Here is a 17,997-nt window from a genome sequence, read left to right as displayed (position 1 = left end):
ATTGTTTGTTCTTTAATATTCGTGCAATCTCGGTTCATTATTTGGTAATCTGATGATGGTGGCTTAACAATCCACCTATGACGTTTGACTCGGTAGAGAACTTGAGTGAGTTGACCCCACCGAGTTTATGAGAAAGTGATTGTGTGTGAGAGAAAAAACAAGTGCTCGATCACTAAGTGTCAGAGTGTGTGAAGTGAACTGTACATGATGATACTCTACTATTTATAGACAAGTAGTAGGGTTTGTACTTTTGATGCCTAATCATGTTAACGTGTCATAGTATTGACCAACCTTGGGAGTGGCTTACGCGACATAAATATGACGTGCACGGACACTTTCGTGTGTATGGCTTATGTGTTACCTCGGCCCGAAAGACTTGCACATTGCTTGCAGTAGATAGCATCTTTCGCGTGTCCAGTCATAGCCTCTCGATGGATTTAGTGTCCGTGTCGAGAATCTATTTGCCGTGTGAAAATAGCATAAGTTACTAATATTTTACGTCTTTTGGATACAGATCGGGTAGGCGTCAAAATTTTCTGTTAGAATAAGAGGGATAAATGAATTTAAGCATATTTACCTGATATATACCTGGCGAGTGGCGACTGCAGTCCAAACTTAAAGCGGTCTTTCCAATCCAAGTACAGGCACCACTTACATTGCAATTGCAATTGCAATCAAATTAAATTAAATTAAATAACCAACAACTCAAAATCGATTCTAACATATTGATCCACACAGAATACAGATCGGTGACAAAATGATGCACGACGGTGTTGAAGATGAAGAGAAATGGTTGACTGCTGCCATCGCAGGACTTCAACAAAACGCCTTTTACATGCATCGCGCTTTGGTAATCAATTCAATTCCATAAATCCTAATTTACGGATTTTTATCTCTTCAAACACCTAAACCCTAATTTATGAACTTCTGGTTTTATTGTTGTGTTCTTCGATTCAGGATTCGAATAATATAAAAGACGCATTAAAATACTCTGCTCAGATGCTGTCAGAGCTACGCACTTCGAGGCTTTCACCTCATAAATACTACGAGCTTTGTAATTACACTATTGAACTCATTGTTTAACTCTGTGATCTGATATTGTTGTGTATTGAGTGCTATTGTTGATGATTTTGTGTTTAACTGTGTATGTGCTTAGATATGAGAGCATTTGATGAATTGAGGAAGCTGGAGATATTTTTTAAGGAGGAGAGTAAGCGTAGTTGCTCGATTATCGAGTTGTATGAACTTGTGCAGCATGCAGGAAACATATTGCCTAGATTGTAAGTTTGGAACTATTTACCTTTATGATCCTTAGTGCTCAATCTATGTGCCTTTGCTGTTATATATTCCCTGCATCCTATAATATAAGTATTGATGATTAGTTGAATATCTAAAATATCTTTCTATACGGAAGATAAGAATTTCCTTTATCAGTATCTATTGTTTTCACAAATGTGATTAGTTCTTGATTATTGTGTTTACATTGATTCAGGTATCTACTCTGTACAGTAGGATCTGTGTACATTAAGTCAAAGGAGGCTCCTGCTAAGGATATTCTGAAGGATCTTGTTGAAATGTGTCGTGGTATTCAGCATCCACTTCGTGGACTCTTTTTAAGGAGTTATCTTTCTCAAGTCAGTAGGGATAAGTTACCTGATATTGGTTCAGAGTACGAAGGGTAAGTTTATTCAACTTTCACTTGCCTCATTAACCAATTACAAAATTAAGTTTAACGATCCTGAATATTATGCATTGAACTTATTATTAGGCATAGTGCAAAAATAATGATAAACAGTATTTCATCGGTATATTCGTATATGGATAAGCTTATCCTTAGCTTGATATATCTTAGTTGTGTCATCGATCGTTCAAAGTTGTTATTCAGGATTAAGCCCATAATTTATGGTCTGTACCATTCTCACTCAAAAGGTCATTTACGTACTCAGAGAGTTTGATATGTAGTTTCTTATTGTTTTATCTTGTAAGGACAATTTCTTAACAGTTGTGGTCATAAATTCCTTTTTAAAGATGGTCTTAGTTATAAATTCAGTTTGAGGTTTCTTTATGTGATCTGCCATAATTTTCTTTTACATGATCTGAATATGAAATTGAAGACCTAAGCATGTGTCCAGAATAATATATTGACCACTTGGACCTAATAAATAGGTTGATATCTTGCTGTTGTAGGGATGAAAACACTGTTATGGATGCTGTAGAGTTTGTACTTCAGAACTTTACAGAGATGAACAAACTTTGGGTTCGAATGCAACATCAGGTTGGTAATTATCTTAAGTGTCATTAGCAACCTGTATCATGCTCTTTTGCTTAAGCATATATGCTTTTGTGCTTGAATACCGTGAAAAGCTAAACAGAAATCACTAGGGTTTATTTTAGATAGCGTCTATTTGGTTATCTGGACTAGAAGGGGTATTGGAATAAACCAGGTAATGGAATGATACATTCCATTATTATGTTTGGTTGGCCTGTAGGAATGTATAAAATTTTCATATGAATCTTTTATATAAATAAAGAAAATGTATGAATTTATATCCCTAACAAATTGTTAAATGTTAAATAGCACATATTTAAATCTTCGGTACAAGTGATATGGAAACAGGAAAGAAAGGCTCATTACAATAAAGGCTCTTTAGAACTTCTATTAAGAGTACAACGAAAGCACACATTTTTGTAGTTATTTTTGGATAATATAGCACTAATTTAGTTAAGGCTTTGTATTTTTATGTATGACAAAATGACAAATATTAAGTTGCATTGTATTATTTTGTAACTTTTCATAATGAAATGGATTAAACACACCCACACCCATGGAATGGAAAATACTAAATGGAAGGAATTACATTGCTTCAATAACCATTCCATTTATATTTAAATTCCAGCATACCAAATGCTATGTTGGTGCTTGTGAATTACCATTAATTTTTACTGATGTTAATCTAAGACTTGCAAGTGGACTTTCTGTCTTGCAGGGACCTGCTCGGGAGAAGGAGAAACGTGAGAAAGAGAGAAACGAGCTTCGTGATCTTGTAAACTACTATTGATAACCTTATTTTCTGTATTACACTAAAAAACAGTACAACTTTGTGTGTATAATCTCATGCATGGCTGCTTTCTGTCATAATGTTTTGTTAGGTTGGAAAGAATCTCCATGTTCTTGGTCAAATTGAAGGCATTGACCTAGAGCTCTACAGAGACGTTGTTCTTCCAAGAATCCTGGAGCAGGTATTATATGTTTGTATAAATGACATTCGTTATCTTTGTATAAATGTATTGGTTATGTATCTTGTTATGAACTCAAGATTCTCACAATAATTTGCAGGTTGTGAATTGCAAGGATGATCTCGCGCAGTATTATTTAATGGACTGTATTATTCAAGTCTTTCCTGATGAGTACCATTTACAGACTCTTGAAACGTTATTGGGTGCTTGTCCACAGCTTCAGGTGGGTTTTACTAAACCTTTTGTACAATCATAAACATATTTCAGTGCGTTTTGTTTAAGATTTAACCCTCCAAATTTCAGTACTTAGAATTACTTTATTATAGTCATTGAACTTTTTAATTATAAATATCCCTTTCTAGAGTTGTCTTGCATGTCTTGATTATTTGCTAAGATTATTGTGGCTTTTGTTATTTGTAGCATTTTGTTATCAAGTTTCTATCTTTACTTTTTTCAGCCGTCAGTTGACATTAAGACAGTTCTTTCTGGTTTAATGGAGAGACTATCTAATTATGCAGCATCAAGCATTGAGGTGCGTGAACGTTTGCTACATATAAAGAAGTTCAATTTCATTAGCCTTGATATTAGTTTTGCTGCAGGTCATACCAGAATTTGTCCAAGTAGAAGCTTTTGCAAAACTGAACAATGCCATCGGTCAGGTAAAGAACTCACTTAATGTCTCGGAGCATTTAAAGTATAATTGGCAACAAAATCTTGTTGAAGGGGCACCGTTATCTTCCTCAGAAACATCTTTATTTATTACAGTATCTTATTTTTCATGGTTTTGGAATTCTGTTAAGCAATTTTGAACCTTTTTCTCAATACAGGTGATAGAAGCACAACCCGATATGCCTGTTTTTGGAGCTGTAACTTTGTATTCATCTCTTCTGACATTTACGCTTCATGTCCATCCTGATCGGCTGGACTATGTGGATCAAATATTGGTATTTCTCTCTTTAGATTATTAATTTTTCTAATGTCTTTATTGAAGTTAACTTTTGCGTTGGTTTTGCTTTTAGTTATCTATAATAAGTAGTATTCTCTTAACCCGGTCAGGTCAGGTAGTGTACGCCTGGGTAAAAAGAATTGCCTTCTTTGGGCCACTTGAATGGGGAAAACCTTGTATGTTTACCCGTTAACGGCTATTGAATATGCCATGCATGTGCTTAGCTTAGCTTAGCATTAAGTACCAACCACTGCTGTATTATTCTCTAGAGAGAAGTTTCATACCTATCATCTGTTCTACCTATTTATTTTGGTTGAATTAATTTGAAAATCTGTTGAACTACAAAAAATGGGATCTAAATCCGTATCTGATCATAAGGGTCACAAACAGTAGTCTTGCTGTACTTAAATGAATTAAGACTGATGATCATTTTTTGCGTTAATTTTTTGTTTAAAATGCTTAGCAATATCTCAAAACATGTGTAAAACTAGTTCTTTTTAATCCGACAACCAATGATGGTGATGTTCTTAGCTTCACCTCTGAACTTCTTGGCCAGCAAAAGTTTAATTACTAAACTAATTGGAGTAGGCTCAAATTGAAACAAAGCCTATTATATTACTCTGTATGAAAAGGCAAAACCTTATAGCAAGTATGAGATATATCATATATCTATACCTGGCAAACGGGTCAGGTTGGGTCAGTTTGGGTAACGGGTTAAAACGGTTTTGGGTTGAAATGGGTCGTGGGTCAAACGGGAAAAAATTTGAACGTGTCCAAACGGTCAGGTTGGGTTGGTTTGGGTAACAAGTCGAAACGGGTAACAGGTCAAATAGGTCCAAACAGGGCATATACTTTTACATTTGTTTTTTTACATTTATTATATTGTTTTAGCTATTATTAATATTTATTATTTGTTATATATATAAAGAAAATATTAATATACATAATAATTGATATAACCATTAATACTTTCATAAATTATTGACGGATGAATCTTGTTATGCTTCTGAGTTTTTTTTAGGGTTTAAAAATTAGGGTTTAGTAATTATGGTTTAGAAATTATGGTTAAAAAATTAGGGTTTAGAAATTAGGGTTTAGCGTTTAGAATTTAGAGTTCAGGGTTTAGAAATTAGGGTTTAGATTGAATTTTTAACACGGACGGTTTAGAGTTTAGGGTTTTGGGTTTAGTTACTCGCTTATATTCTAACACTTCACATATGTCATGTTTTCACAAGACATATATTAAGAATGACATGCTACTTCAATTATTTTCACTAGTTATCAATATATCAACATCATCTAAGCTACTAAGCTTTATTATGAGAAGTGGTGGTATCCCTAGATCTCACTCTTATAAAATTTTCGCATCAGCTGAACTGAATCATACAATTTGTGTTGTAATTTATCATTGACAATCTATTTGTCCACCAACATATTGTGGTATAATGTCATTGTACTATGTAAATAAATGAACGTGTTACCATAGTGATACACTTATGACTATTGTCTGGACTCTGGATTCTGGTCAATCTTGTACATCATAACTGATGTCTGTTATATGCTAATATCAAACTTGTTCATGATTGATCACTTTAGGTCCTGGCCACAATTACTGATTATTTTATAGAATTGACCTTTTGTATCTGCTCTCATTCTGATAGGGCGCATGCGTTAACAAAATCACTGTCAAAGGAAAGCTGGAAGGCAAAGCTACAAAACAGATTGTTGCACTTTTAAGTGCTCCATTGGAAAAGTATAATGATATAGATACCGCCCTAAAACTTTCAAACTATCCTTTAGTCCTGGAGCATCTTGATGATAGAACAAATAAAGTGATGTCTAATGTCATTATTCAAAGCATCATGAAAAATAAAACTCACATTTCAACTGCTGAGAAGGTACATTTGATCTTTACGTGTTTTGCTTAGACATTCTACTTTCTAATAATTGTGATCCTTTTTATAGGTTGGGACTTTATTTGAGCTAATAAAAGGGCTTGTTAAAGATTTGGATGCCGATAGTGATGACGAGGTTACTTTTTTATTTAGTCTAAGTTATTTTATTAATTTTAAATTCACTTTTATGAGGTATACATGTTATCTCATGTTTCTGAAAAATTGGTGTTGCATGATGCCATTTAGTAGAAGTTTGTAAATTCAATCAAAGGTTTATTACTGCCTTTTGTAGATGGATGAGGATGACTTTAAGGAAGAGCAGAATTCGGTTGCTCGTCTAATTCAAATGTTACACAATGATGATCCAGAAGAGATGTTAAAGGTATTCCTTCGAATTAGTAATGTTGTTCTCCTCTTCTGTATGTGAATATTTCGGTGCTCAACAATGCTTCTTATAATTTATAACTTCAAGTTAAATGAAGGTCAATTGTATGCATCATGGCGTTATAAGTTGAATGAGATGAATGTCTAGATATCGAACACATGATGGTTGTTGATCTCTCTATTATGTTGCATGGCAGATAATATGTACAGTGAAGAAGCATATTCTGAGTGGAGGGTCGAAACGACTTCCTTTTACAATTCCTCCTCTTATATACAATGCTCTCAAGGTATAATAATTCTTACTTTTGGATTTCGTGAAGATTGGTCTAAAGTGATATATGCACACAGGTCTGGCACAAATTATAACTGTGATAACTTATGAATTATGTTGGTTGGTTGATGTGTTTTCACTGAAAGATAAATCGTACTCCTTCCGCCCAAAATAATTCTCTCAGTTTGACTTTTGAAGTCTTTCTCTTTTAACTTTGATTTTAAATATTCTTGTTTGTGTCATATAATATTTGATTTTAAAAATTATACCAATGAAAACACGTTTAAAACCTAGTCCATATATATAAATTTCATCAAATAAGTCAAAGTTATAAAAGAAAGATTTTTAAAAGTCAAATGGGACACTTATTTTGGGACTGAGGGAGTATATTATTAGATATCCCAGTCATACTAAATAGCGAAAAATGAAATATTTCTTTTACTATCAAGAATAAGATTATTATTACCATGCTTAGAAAATTGTTCAGAAATTCTCAACACCAGTATGAAAGTATCATACATGAACAACAACAACAATAACAAAACCCAATACCACATAAGTGGTGTATGGGGGAGGTGAGATGTAGACACTCCTTCCCCTACATGAAATGCATAAATATTCCAGCAAGCTTGATGTTGTGTATACAAGTTTAAAGTGAGCATTTAAAGTTAATGCACTTCGTAGAATATTATCTCAACTGTCAGAGAGACTTTTATTCTTTCAAGTTACTTTTTTGTAGTCGAGTCACAATTAAAAGTGTCGTGTATTTGATCTGATATTGGTTTTAATGGACTTTGCATGCGATTATATAGTTGGTTAGACGAGTACAAACTCAGGATGAGAATGTTACTGAAGAGGAGACAGCATCAGCCACTCCTAAGAAGATCTTCCAGTTATTGAATCAGGTTACTATTCATGACCTTTTTTACTCAATCCTGTCCACCTTACTATTTGTATATGTCCCAAAATAATTGTTCACTTGCAAAAGTAACAACTAAACTCTCTAATCTACTATCATTTATTACCCATCAATCATTTATTACTTTAATAAATTTAGTCAAACTTACTTCGAATTTAAGTACAAAATTGACATTTATCAAACTTATCTTGAATCCAATAAAATTTCCCAAGGGACGTATGAGGGAGTATAATATACCCAATATGGCCTAAAGATTCAGGTTCAAACGTCACTAGCAACACATCATCTTGGGGATGGTCATGGAATTGGTCACAGGATAACTTGGTTAGGCAGTGCACATCTAAGTCAAAATACTCACCCTTCCCGAGTAACCTTAACAGGGAACATTTCCTCCGTTTTACCCGGCCCATCAATGATCTAACATATCATGGATGAACACGTGCATAAGTAATTGGGTCAAAATTGTCCTTCACCCTTATTTAATTAATGAAGAAATAGAGAATGAAGCATTATGTTCTATCATAACTTTCTATGCTTAACAATAACGGCACTCTTCTGGATTTCATTAATTTGTTAGTAACCTATATCATCTTAATATCAACCTGCATTATTTAATAAGAGGAACCCTACTGGATCTAGTATCCACTTACGTGGGATACTTACCAGAGTATTCTCGGAATGAATTTTAAACCTTCATTATTTCCTATAGTAATAAACCATTAGCTAACTAGTTGGGGTCTTTATATCCTAACAAGAGGTCTCAGTTTCAAAACCTCACTATTTACATATCAGGGAAAGGGTCATAAACGGTCCTTAGTTAGGCTGTATACATTTGAGTACTTGAAATTGAAAAAACTTGTTTTATTTCTGTGGTAATATAACCTCAAAACAAGCTAGACAAAGAACTTATTTCTCAAGCCAGAAGTTTCCATAAATAAACTTTTCTAATATGGTTGTTATATATGCTAATATGGTTTTGATTTGTTGTGTCAGACAATTGAGGTTTTGTCAATGGTTCCGGTACCAGAACTTGCATTGAGGTTGTACTTGGAATGCGCTGAGGTATGTCTCTATCTCTTGGCTTAAATAACTCCCCGAGACACTTTTTCAAAAATGCAGGGCACGAGCTTTAGGATTATTACATGAACTAATATATTTAGCAATCCTTTTTATACAGGCTGCCAATGACTGTGATCTTGAACCTGTAGCATACGAGTTTTTCACCCAAGCGTATATATTATATGAAGAAGAAATTTCGGTGAATTTTCTAATTTTATCCTACTCCAGTTTTATGGTATCCGATCCATTGACTTTATGTAATTCATGTTCTCATTTTCTTTATGGTTTTACAGGATTCTAAGGCACAAGTAACAGCACTGTACCTGATAATAGGGACTCTTCAACGGATGCACACTTTTGGGGTTGAGAACAGGGATACTTTAACCCACAAAGCCACAGGGGTACAATTTTGAACTACTCATCTGTTCATTCATTTCGTTTGTTATCGTCTATCAATATCACATTAATTTAACATTTTTATATTCTTATTTTTTTTTTTTATATACTGTGGTAGTATTCGGCAAAGCTCTTGAAGAAGCCAGATCAGTGCAGAGCTGTTTATGCCTGTTCTCATCTGTTCTGGGTTGAGGATCAGGACGGAATCAAGGATGGTGAAAGGTATGCTGAACGGCTGCTATATTACTTGCATTTCAATATAGGTGTAAAAATGGGTGGGTTAGTAACGGGTCAAATTATTCGGTTGGTTCTTTGGACTGATCAGGCTGCACTTTGTAATATGTCAAAACAGGTTCAAACCAAGTTGTTAATTTTTTATGGTTGGGCATGGCTTAACACGAAACACATAATGACCATTATAAAGGATTAGTATGTCTTAAGTATATATTATCTAAAACAATTTAGTATTGTGAAATATAAAAAATTACGAGGTTGGTTTGCATCTAAAAACGTTATGGGCAAAAATACAACCTGAATCAACTCATTTATATGTAAATGTTAATTGGCCGAAATATGATGACTTAGGATCTTAACAAACTTATGAAGTAATTGAATCGATTTGTTTTTTGTGTGATGTAGAGTATTGCTTTGCTTGAAGCGTGCCTTAAGAATTGCAAATGCTGCTCAACAAATGGCAAATGTAACAAAAGGTAGTGGCGGATCAGTCGTGCTCTTCATCGAGATTCTGAACAAGTAAGTAATTATCCACTTACAATCTACTCATATAAATCCTTCTTAAGTGAAGATGTGGAGATATTAGTTCTGGATTTATACTATTATGTGATTCATTTTGGTACCTTTTTTATTACAAAAGAATTAAATTAAAAAGTTTGTTGAAAAATGAAATTGGTGGAAGGGTAAGACCATCTTCAACCACGGCGGGCAAAAGTGGTGTGTTGATGGGTAGGGGTGGGGTGCTTGACGGGCTTGCTGGGAAACTGTAAATGATGGATGGCGTGCTGACTGGCGTGTTTGGGGGGGGGGGGGGGGTATTTTTAATATCTTGTTTATTTTTCATATTATATAAATGATTTTAGTGTTTATTTTGTTTAATTAGTTAGATTTAAATTTTGTAATTATAAAAACAAATTAATTTAATAAAATACACTAAAATTAAAATTAATAATACGATTACTTTTAATAAAAAGTCCTAAAAATAGAAATTTACAATAACTAAAGTTCTAAACTCTCTTTATTTTTAAAAAGTTCTAAAAATTGAAAAATATAATAATATAAATATTAAAACTACTCGTTGTCCTCATCCGACAATTGAATTAAGTCGCCGTACTCTTCGAGCAAGTTCTTCTTCATCTTCATGCTACGCTTCCTTTCTTTCGGGTTCCGTATGTTTGAGATGTCCAAGGACGACAGAAATTTGATAGCTTCGAGTGCGGCTTTCATACAACTTCGTTCTTGTACGCGTTAACTTGTTCACATAACTCCTCAAATTTTGAAGAGTTTCTTGAACGAGAGCTTGTCGTTACATCTGAAGATACGGAACTCCTAGCCGCTTTCTTTCAATGGGCGTTGGAATCAGATCATCACCTAAAAGCTCATCATTAGCGCGATCATCCGTGACATCAATCATATGGACCGCGTCTTCATCATCCTCATCCCGTAAACCTATACCAATAACAGCTCCACCAACCGGAGTAGGCGTAAGCCACTTCAGTTTGTCTTTTAAAAATACCCAAGCATCTTTAAACGCCCACATTTTCCCCTCGTTCATATAATACGATTTTACCACACCGTCGTAAAAGTCTTGTTCGTTATTTCCACTACGCCTTGGATTGCGTTTTTCTTCCTCATAATAACCTTCAAAAGCTTTACATCCATTGTCCACATAACGCCATTATCCCGATAACGCATTTTCATTTCGAAACCATTCGTTGTTATCGTTAAATTTGCTTGCTACGGTACCCCACAAAGAACGATATTTTTGGGAGTTTCTAATAATCGGATTCTCGGACGAATCAATCCAACATTTTGCCAACCAAACCTCTTCAGCCACCGTCCAAATTTGTGTGTTGCACGGTTCGCGTGCCTTTTCTTTGCCTTTTCATTGGTGACTTCGTCTTCTCCTGGCGCCACCAGCTTGTTGTTGGGGTTGACGTTGGGTTTCTTGTTGGCTAATGTTGAACGTGTTTTGAGATTGTTGAAAAGGTCGTTGTGGGGTTAATCCGAATTCTTGTTGAATTTCTTGTAGTTTTTGAAGTTGTTGTAGTTGATGGATTTGTTGTTAAATTTCTTGTTGGCTCATATTGAACGAGCTAGTTGTATAACCGGCAAAACCAAGTGAAGGTCGGATATTGGTTTGAAGATGACGAGCTGGGAGTTGTCGGCTCGCCGGTTCCGGTTAAAATGTTACGATGTATTATAAAACTACCATTCGTTCGGGTTCGGGTTTGCCATTGTTGATAGTTGTTTTAGAATATATTGAAGTAAAAAGTGAAAATATAGATGAGATTGTGTAAAAAATGAATTGAGTGGAGTGTATTTTTATTGGTGAAATTGTATACATTTATTATTGTTTAAATTATTGTAATTAATTAAAATTATATCCGTTGCAATTTTGAAAATCAAATGTTGTTGTTTGAGTCAAACGGACTATCTTCACCAATCATATACTCCTACGTCGCTCACCAATGCATGTTGGTGGCGTGCTCGATGAAATGAGGTGGTAACACGCCGCGTTAAAGAGGGTCTAACACAGTTCACCCCCAAAGGGTGTTTTTATTGCGAGCAATTTTTAAATGGAGTTATTAAACAGTTAGATTATTCATTTAATCGAAGTGAACATGATAGTATTCACGGGTTAGCTCAACCTGACACACTCCAAATTAATCACATGTTTTTAATCGAAACCATGTTTGATTTTAACATTTTTAAAAAATGTAATTTCAGGTATTTGTACTTTTATGAGAAGGGAAATACACAAATCACTGTTGCTTCAATTCAAGGACTAATTGAGTTGGTAACAGCCGAAATGCAAAGTGATAGTACAACATCAGATGCGGCTGCCGATGCTTTCTTTGCCAGTACAATCCGTTATATCCAGTCCCAAAAGGACAAGGGTGGAGCAACAGGGGAGAAATTTGAGCCAATCAAGGTCTAATTATATTGTCAAGCTCCATGGTAGAGTATGTGATGTATGATTGTCTATAATTTTTCGGTTACCTGATTGCTTCATGCCCTCAAATTTGGAATGTGCAACTTAAGAACATAGTGTCGATTTGAAAGTTTCTGATATAGTAGAACTTCTTTGATTTACCGGAACGAATTCTAGCTTCACTTGGAAAAATTATTTTTTGAATACACTGAACATATTGACCGTTAAAGATGTTCAAAGGTACATGCCAGATAAACTTGCATTGGTTTCAGGTAAGGTTCTTACGAGATAGAATTCATGCTGGTTATGTCATTGAATAAATATTGGTGATGATTCGCATACATTACTAACTTCTAGTTATACACCACCCAAGTGTGTTTTAAAACATTGCTATGTACAAAATATTAATGCATATTTGTTGGTGTATGACTAAAATCAATAATGTACCATAATAAAGCTGCATAATGTACCTTCTTGGATCTGAGATAATGAAGTCCACCTGAATGTGAGCTGTAACATGTAAATTTCTAACAGTAATATTTAAAAAGCAATGGAACAATAGTGTATAAAGAGTTGTGTTTGTCAGTAAATTTCTAATAGTATTATTTTTTTTTTTTTTTTTTTTTTTTTTTTTTTTTTTTTGACCTTGGGGGATGACAACGAATTCTATCGATCTAAGACTTTCTAAAAGTTTGGGTAATTGGGTTTGACAACATATTGGCAAGTGCACATGTAAGGACATTTTCTATTACTTTTTTTGGTATACTCGAGTTTCCGATCCCCTTTGTTAACCGACTAATCCCAGGGTGATCACCCGCTTTACGGATAGTCCGGAGTCATCGCGGTGAACCTCCCTGACCATAAGTGGAATTTATTTTGCGCTAGGAGGGAGTCGATTCTAGGTAGTTTCACATTTTTTTATAGGTCAAGTTTTTACCACTAGGCTACTGCCCTTGTGTACATTTCCTATTACGAGTACTACAGTTTTAAAGCGTCGAAGCTATTGTTATACCTTAGGAAATGAGGAACCATAAAGATGAAAAATCATTCAGAGAAAGAACGTTTTTAATAAAGAATGGAGAGAATTACGTCTTGTTTGAAAAAATAGATACAAAACTTGCAAGAAAAATATGAAAAAGATTAAGAAAATATAAAGGAACAGAAGAACTTGAACAGAAGCACTTTATTTTACCGGTTTTCATTTTCATCTAAGTGGATCTCTGGTAAAACTAATGCATTTAAGAACAAACCAAAAACCCGGTAGGGAAGGACCTGGAAGGCCATACAATAAAAGTGCGACTACTAAAACAGTTAAAAACGAAAGAGGCACACAATAAGCCAAATGTTGACGCTTTCATTGGTTAGCCTCGGCGATTTCGAAGATATAAACTCCGTTCACTTTAAAGTTGATTACAACGAGTGTTTTTCGATCCGCGCGTTGCTGTGGAAAGGCTTTACACTTGCTTGTTTCGGTATGTACTTTCAAAACATGTTTTTGCAAAATATATTTATTGTGATTATTATGCTATGATGGCTGACTTCAACTCTAATGAATGATAAAACCCTTTCAATTATAATTAATACATGTAAGCCAAAGGAGTCTTTCAGGATTAAGATGTAAAGCTCTTGAAGATAGGTTGATTAACAGATCTCCGAAATAATGACAACTTGTTTTGTTGTTTATAATGATAACTTTTTAGTTGTGTTACCTTATTATACGAATAAAAATTTTCAAAGTTTATAATGACTCATTTTTATATATCTAGACTAACAAAATAATGAAACGGTCATTTATTTAAGTGATTAAATATATAACTCGATAAGAGATGATTCGCCCGTTGTTGTGAAAAATTATTTCTCTTCATACATTTATAATTACAATTAAAATATGAACGATTGTTACAATTATTTTAAAATGAAATGGTAAATAAATACTTGTATATCCCAAAGTTTAAAAATGAGCTGGAATAAATATGATACCTAAAAAAATGAAAAAGTTTAATAAAGAAAAGAAAAGAAACGACGACAACAATTCTCAATCCCGCACATACGAGGTATGGGGAAGTGAGATGTAGACAATCATTCATCTACCATAGAATAGAAGAGAAGTCGTTTCTCTACCCACGAGTTGAAAAAAAATAATTCTCCACCCACATAAAGTGAAAGTCACCCCCTCTCTACTCAGAGGTATAGAGATTGCTTCCGAGAAGACTTCCGGCCAAAAAATAAAAAATAAAAGAAAATGATTAGTTATTATACATGCATATAAACAAATTTTAGGCTAGTTGATGTTCATAGTCCATCGACTATTAGTATTAGGTCGCCTCTTCCTTGGGCAACATATCTTGTAAGGTAAAAGGTAAAGGTAAAGGTAGAAGGCCTTTCTTGTTCGGGTTAAGAGTGTGAGTAATCCGACCTCATACTCTGATGTACGCATTTCAGCAAATTTTGTGTCGGTTTATTCTAATTCCCGCGCGCTTTATCGGAGTTTTCGTGTCGGCTTTCTTTAATTTTATATATATTCAATCCCAAAAAATAGTGAACAGCACAATATTTCTATAGGCTAAAAATATCGCTGTTTTTACCTATAAATATATTTGGTTTTCTTTCAAAAATACGACTATTTTTCTTTCAAAAAGGCAATTATTTTTCATTAGCCGGTTGTTTTCTGGTGTTTATAGATAACTCTTGACTGCTATGTGAAAATGTTTACTTTATTTGACAACATATTGGACAAGAACATCTAACATCTAAGACTACTCTTATTCATGATACTATGTGCTTCACAACCACTCAGTGCTACATCAACACTTCCTTCCAACCACTTTTTCATCACACAACACTAATATCCATGACATATGCCTTCATAATCACATTATCCACAATTATATTATTATTTTATGTATTATATGAAATATTATTAATCTATATTATGTATAAATACTTTTTTAGTATTATTATTTATTATTTTTAAGTTATATATAATATATATAGATATAAATATACATAAATTATAATTATAATATTTATTGAACTACTATACATATATAAATATTATATTATAATTATAAATACATTCAATTAGAAAACCCACAAAGGCTATTGTTCAATTAGGATAGAATCGTAATAAAACTCAAATCTAAAGGTAGAACAATCAATGCCAACCATCCATCCAACTTTCACTTTCTTTCCCAAAAAACAAAAGCTTTACCATTAAATACAAAATCTCTCAATTGTTCACCAAGTTAAAGCATGAACCAGTTGTAATATTGCAGTTATGTTAAACGAGGGGGTTCCGAGTTCAACTACCCGGTTGTCTCCCTCTTTTTATTTTATTTTTTCCTTCTTACCCCTTTAATCCCTCAATTTGTTTGAATTTTACATAATAGAACCCTTAATGTTTTTATTTCTACCTCACTCCTCCCAATTTCATTCTTTTATTTTAAAATTCTTTTTTAAATATAACTTCTCTTACAATATTTATTTGACTTCTTCTATTTTTTCTTCACCACTTTATATATATATATATATATATATATATATATATATATATATATATATATATATATATATATATATATATATATATATATATATATATATATATATACTTAAAATCTTTTTCCCCTCTTTATCTTTAAAATATTTTCCCGTACTCTCACATTTTACTATTAACTAACAATAATAAAATTATGTTGATCTTAATTATTGATTTGAAATATATTTTCTCTTCGATTTTGTTAAGGTTATCAATGTTTAACTATTTGTTTTAAAATATAAGTTTGTAAAACGAAAAACTGATTAATTATGTTATATATAAAATAAAGTGTCCGTCATCGTAGCGCGCGATCGACTCCAAAACTTGTTTTAGTTAAGGGTAAAGGATATATTTATAGATTTATATTTAAGGGCTATACATATTAGTATATTACACTTGTTTCATTATAAGTATATATTATATATTATATTATATATAATTATATATAAATTATGTATAATTATATATAAATTATATATAATTATGTATATATTTTTATATAAAGCTCTAAAATGGTGATGCCATCATTTCACTAATAACCCTTTAATTTTTGTAATGATGATGATGTCATTATTTTATATTAATATTAATTCTAATTAAAAATACAAAATAAAAACAAATAAATGCCGATAATATATGATTGCCGATTTGGAAAACAAAAATAATTAGTAAAAATATCATTTAATACTTAATACGGTATTACTGTTTTATAAATATATATCTCGGAGCATCTCCACCATATAGTATCATAACTCTTTTCCTCAATCTGTACAAACCTTTACAACTTTTTTTTCTCAATTTCCATCATATTATCCAATAACCTTTTCTTTCTAAAAAGCAGGTACAAACTTTCACGTCATTGTTAATGATTTTTCCAAAGAATTATTTTCTTTTATGTGTTGTTTGATGATGAAATTTATCACAGCTTGAATGCTTTATTATTATATGTTTGTTAAACAACAAGAATCTGAAAATCGATAACATATGTCAAATTATATTGTGACTATTTAAAATGAATGTATATATTATGATAAAAGAATTCAAAAATAATAATGATTTTCGCGAGGTTGAACAGGGTTTTTGAGTCACTTAAAATAATAACCATTTATGATAAAAAAAATAGTAATTGTAATGAAAATTGGAAGAGGATGGTGGGAGAATTAATGTAGTTTATTTATTCTGACCAAGTTAACGACAGGTTTCTTAGTCGAAATTTGTGGTCCCACGAGTTATTAAACTAAATGACTTTAGCATTTATATTCACTTAATACCTAAAACATATCAATAAACTGTTTCCTTTAAATAATCCCGTGATTCTACGGATAATTTCACTAGTATATAAATATAAATAATAGCGAAAAGCAGGGGTTGCCCGTATTTGATTTTTCCATGTCGTTAACCTCCAACAAAAATAGCTTGGTCATACATATTAAGTTGGGTCTTGGCCCATGGGCCTGTTTACTACCCCCTTCGTCCTAAATCTATTATCTCCAGATAAAAAACACACAGTTTTAAAAAAAATACCTGACACATGTACTTTTCTGTTAACTTTCCAGTTTTACCCCTTACTTTTTACCTATATTTTTGTCTTACATGTATAAAGTAGGGGCACAACAGAACTTTACACATTATTTTTTACCATTTATGGAAGTGGACTTTAAATCTGAGACATCCTAAAAAGGAATACTAGACAATAGAATCGGGACTGGGAGAGTAGTTTAAAAATACATTACATTAGATAAATTTAAAAACAATGCAACAAAAATAGAAAGAAAAAAATGCCTAAATCGTCCATGTGTTTTTGTTATTTATCCCAAACCATCCCTGTGTTATATAAACTGCACATCTCATCCTTAAATGGCATATTAAGTCCCAATTTAGTCCATGTTTTAAACCTCTCTTTACCCACGTTATATTTGCCGTTTGTGTATTATATCGTGCTTATCACATGGATTAAACAGCCCTTCATATTCCTCCTGTACGTAACAGCAGTTGTTTCATTCTTCAATTTTTCATCCATCTGCAATATTCTTTCTGTACGTGGGAGCTTTATGAGTCTGCAATGGCGGATAACAATGGTTGGTTTATGAGACCAGATAACTATGATTACGATATCCAAGATACATATGGTCAATTTTTTTTATACGAGATTAACGTTTCATAAATATTTATGGTTTATGTGT

The 17,997-nt window shown here is 32.8% G+C and overlaps 1 protein-coding gene across 1 annotated transcript; it reads left to right on the top strand.

Moving 5' to 3' along the window:
* Positions 1 to 621: 621 nt before the first annotated feature.
* Positions 622 to 12,807, top strand: LOC139857636 (vacuolar protein sorting-associated protein 35A-like). The gene is made up of 23 exons (XM_071846453.1): positions 622 to 638; positions 739 to 850; positions 958 to 1,054; positions 1,157 to 1,280; positions 1,493 to 1,678; positions 2,188 to 2,275; positions 2,988 to 3,044; positions 3,151 to 3,240; positions 3,338 to 3,460; positions 3,695 to 3,769; positions 3,837 to 3,896; positions 4,065 to 4,181; positions 5,845 to 6,081; positions 6,149 to 6,214; positions 6,371 to 6,460; positions 6,660 to 6,749; positions 7,546 to 7,638; positions 8,646 to 8,714; positions 8,830 to 8,910; positions 9,005 to 9,112; positions 9,226 to 9,329; positions 9,747 to 9,860; positions 12,072 to 12,807. Exons 2-23 carry the CDS (start codon positions 758 to 760, stop codon positions 12,280 to 12,282), a joined length of 2,373 nt encoding a protein of 790 aa, XP_071702554.1. The 5' UTR covers positions 622 to 638; positions 739 to 757; the 3' UTR covers positions 12,283 to 12,807.
* Positions 12,808 to 17,997: the final 5,190 nt, after the last annotated feature.

The sequence above is a fragment of the Rutidosis leptorrhynchoides genome, chromosome 7 (assembly GCF_046630445.1).
Source record: "Rutidosis leptorrhynchoides isolate AG116_Rl617_1_P2 chromosome 7, CSIRO_AGI_Rlap_v1, whole genome shotgun sequence".
In the NCBI taxonomy this organism is placed as follows: domain Eukaryota; kingdom Viridiplantae; phylum Streptophyta; class Magnoliopsida; order Asterales; family Asteraceae; genus Rutidosis; species Rutidosis leptorrhynchoides.
The sequence above is the reverse complement of the archived record's forward strand: the minus strand, read 5'-3'. Positions and strand labels throughout refer to the sequence as shown.

Bases quoted from the DNA above. Each gene is read 5' to 3' on its own strand.
- LOC139857636 (XM_071846453.1), top strand. From the start codon at position 758: ATGATGCACGACGGTGTTGAAGATGAAGAGAAATGGTTGACTGCTGCC. The intron at 6,215-6,370 runs GTTACTTTTTTA...TGCCTTTTGTAG, and splicing joins ATGCCGATAGTGATGACGAG to ATGGATGAGGATGACTTTAA. The intron at 9,330-9,746 runs GTATGCTGAACG...TGTGTGATGTAG, and splicing joins GGAATCAAGGATGGTGAAAG to AGTATTGCTTTGCTTGAAGC.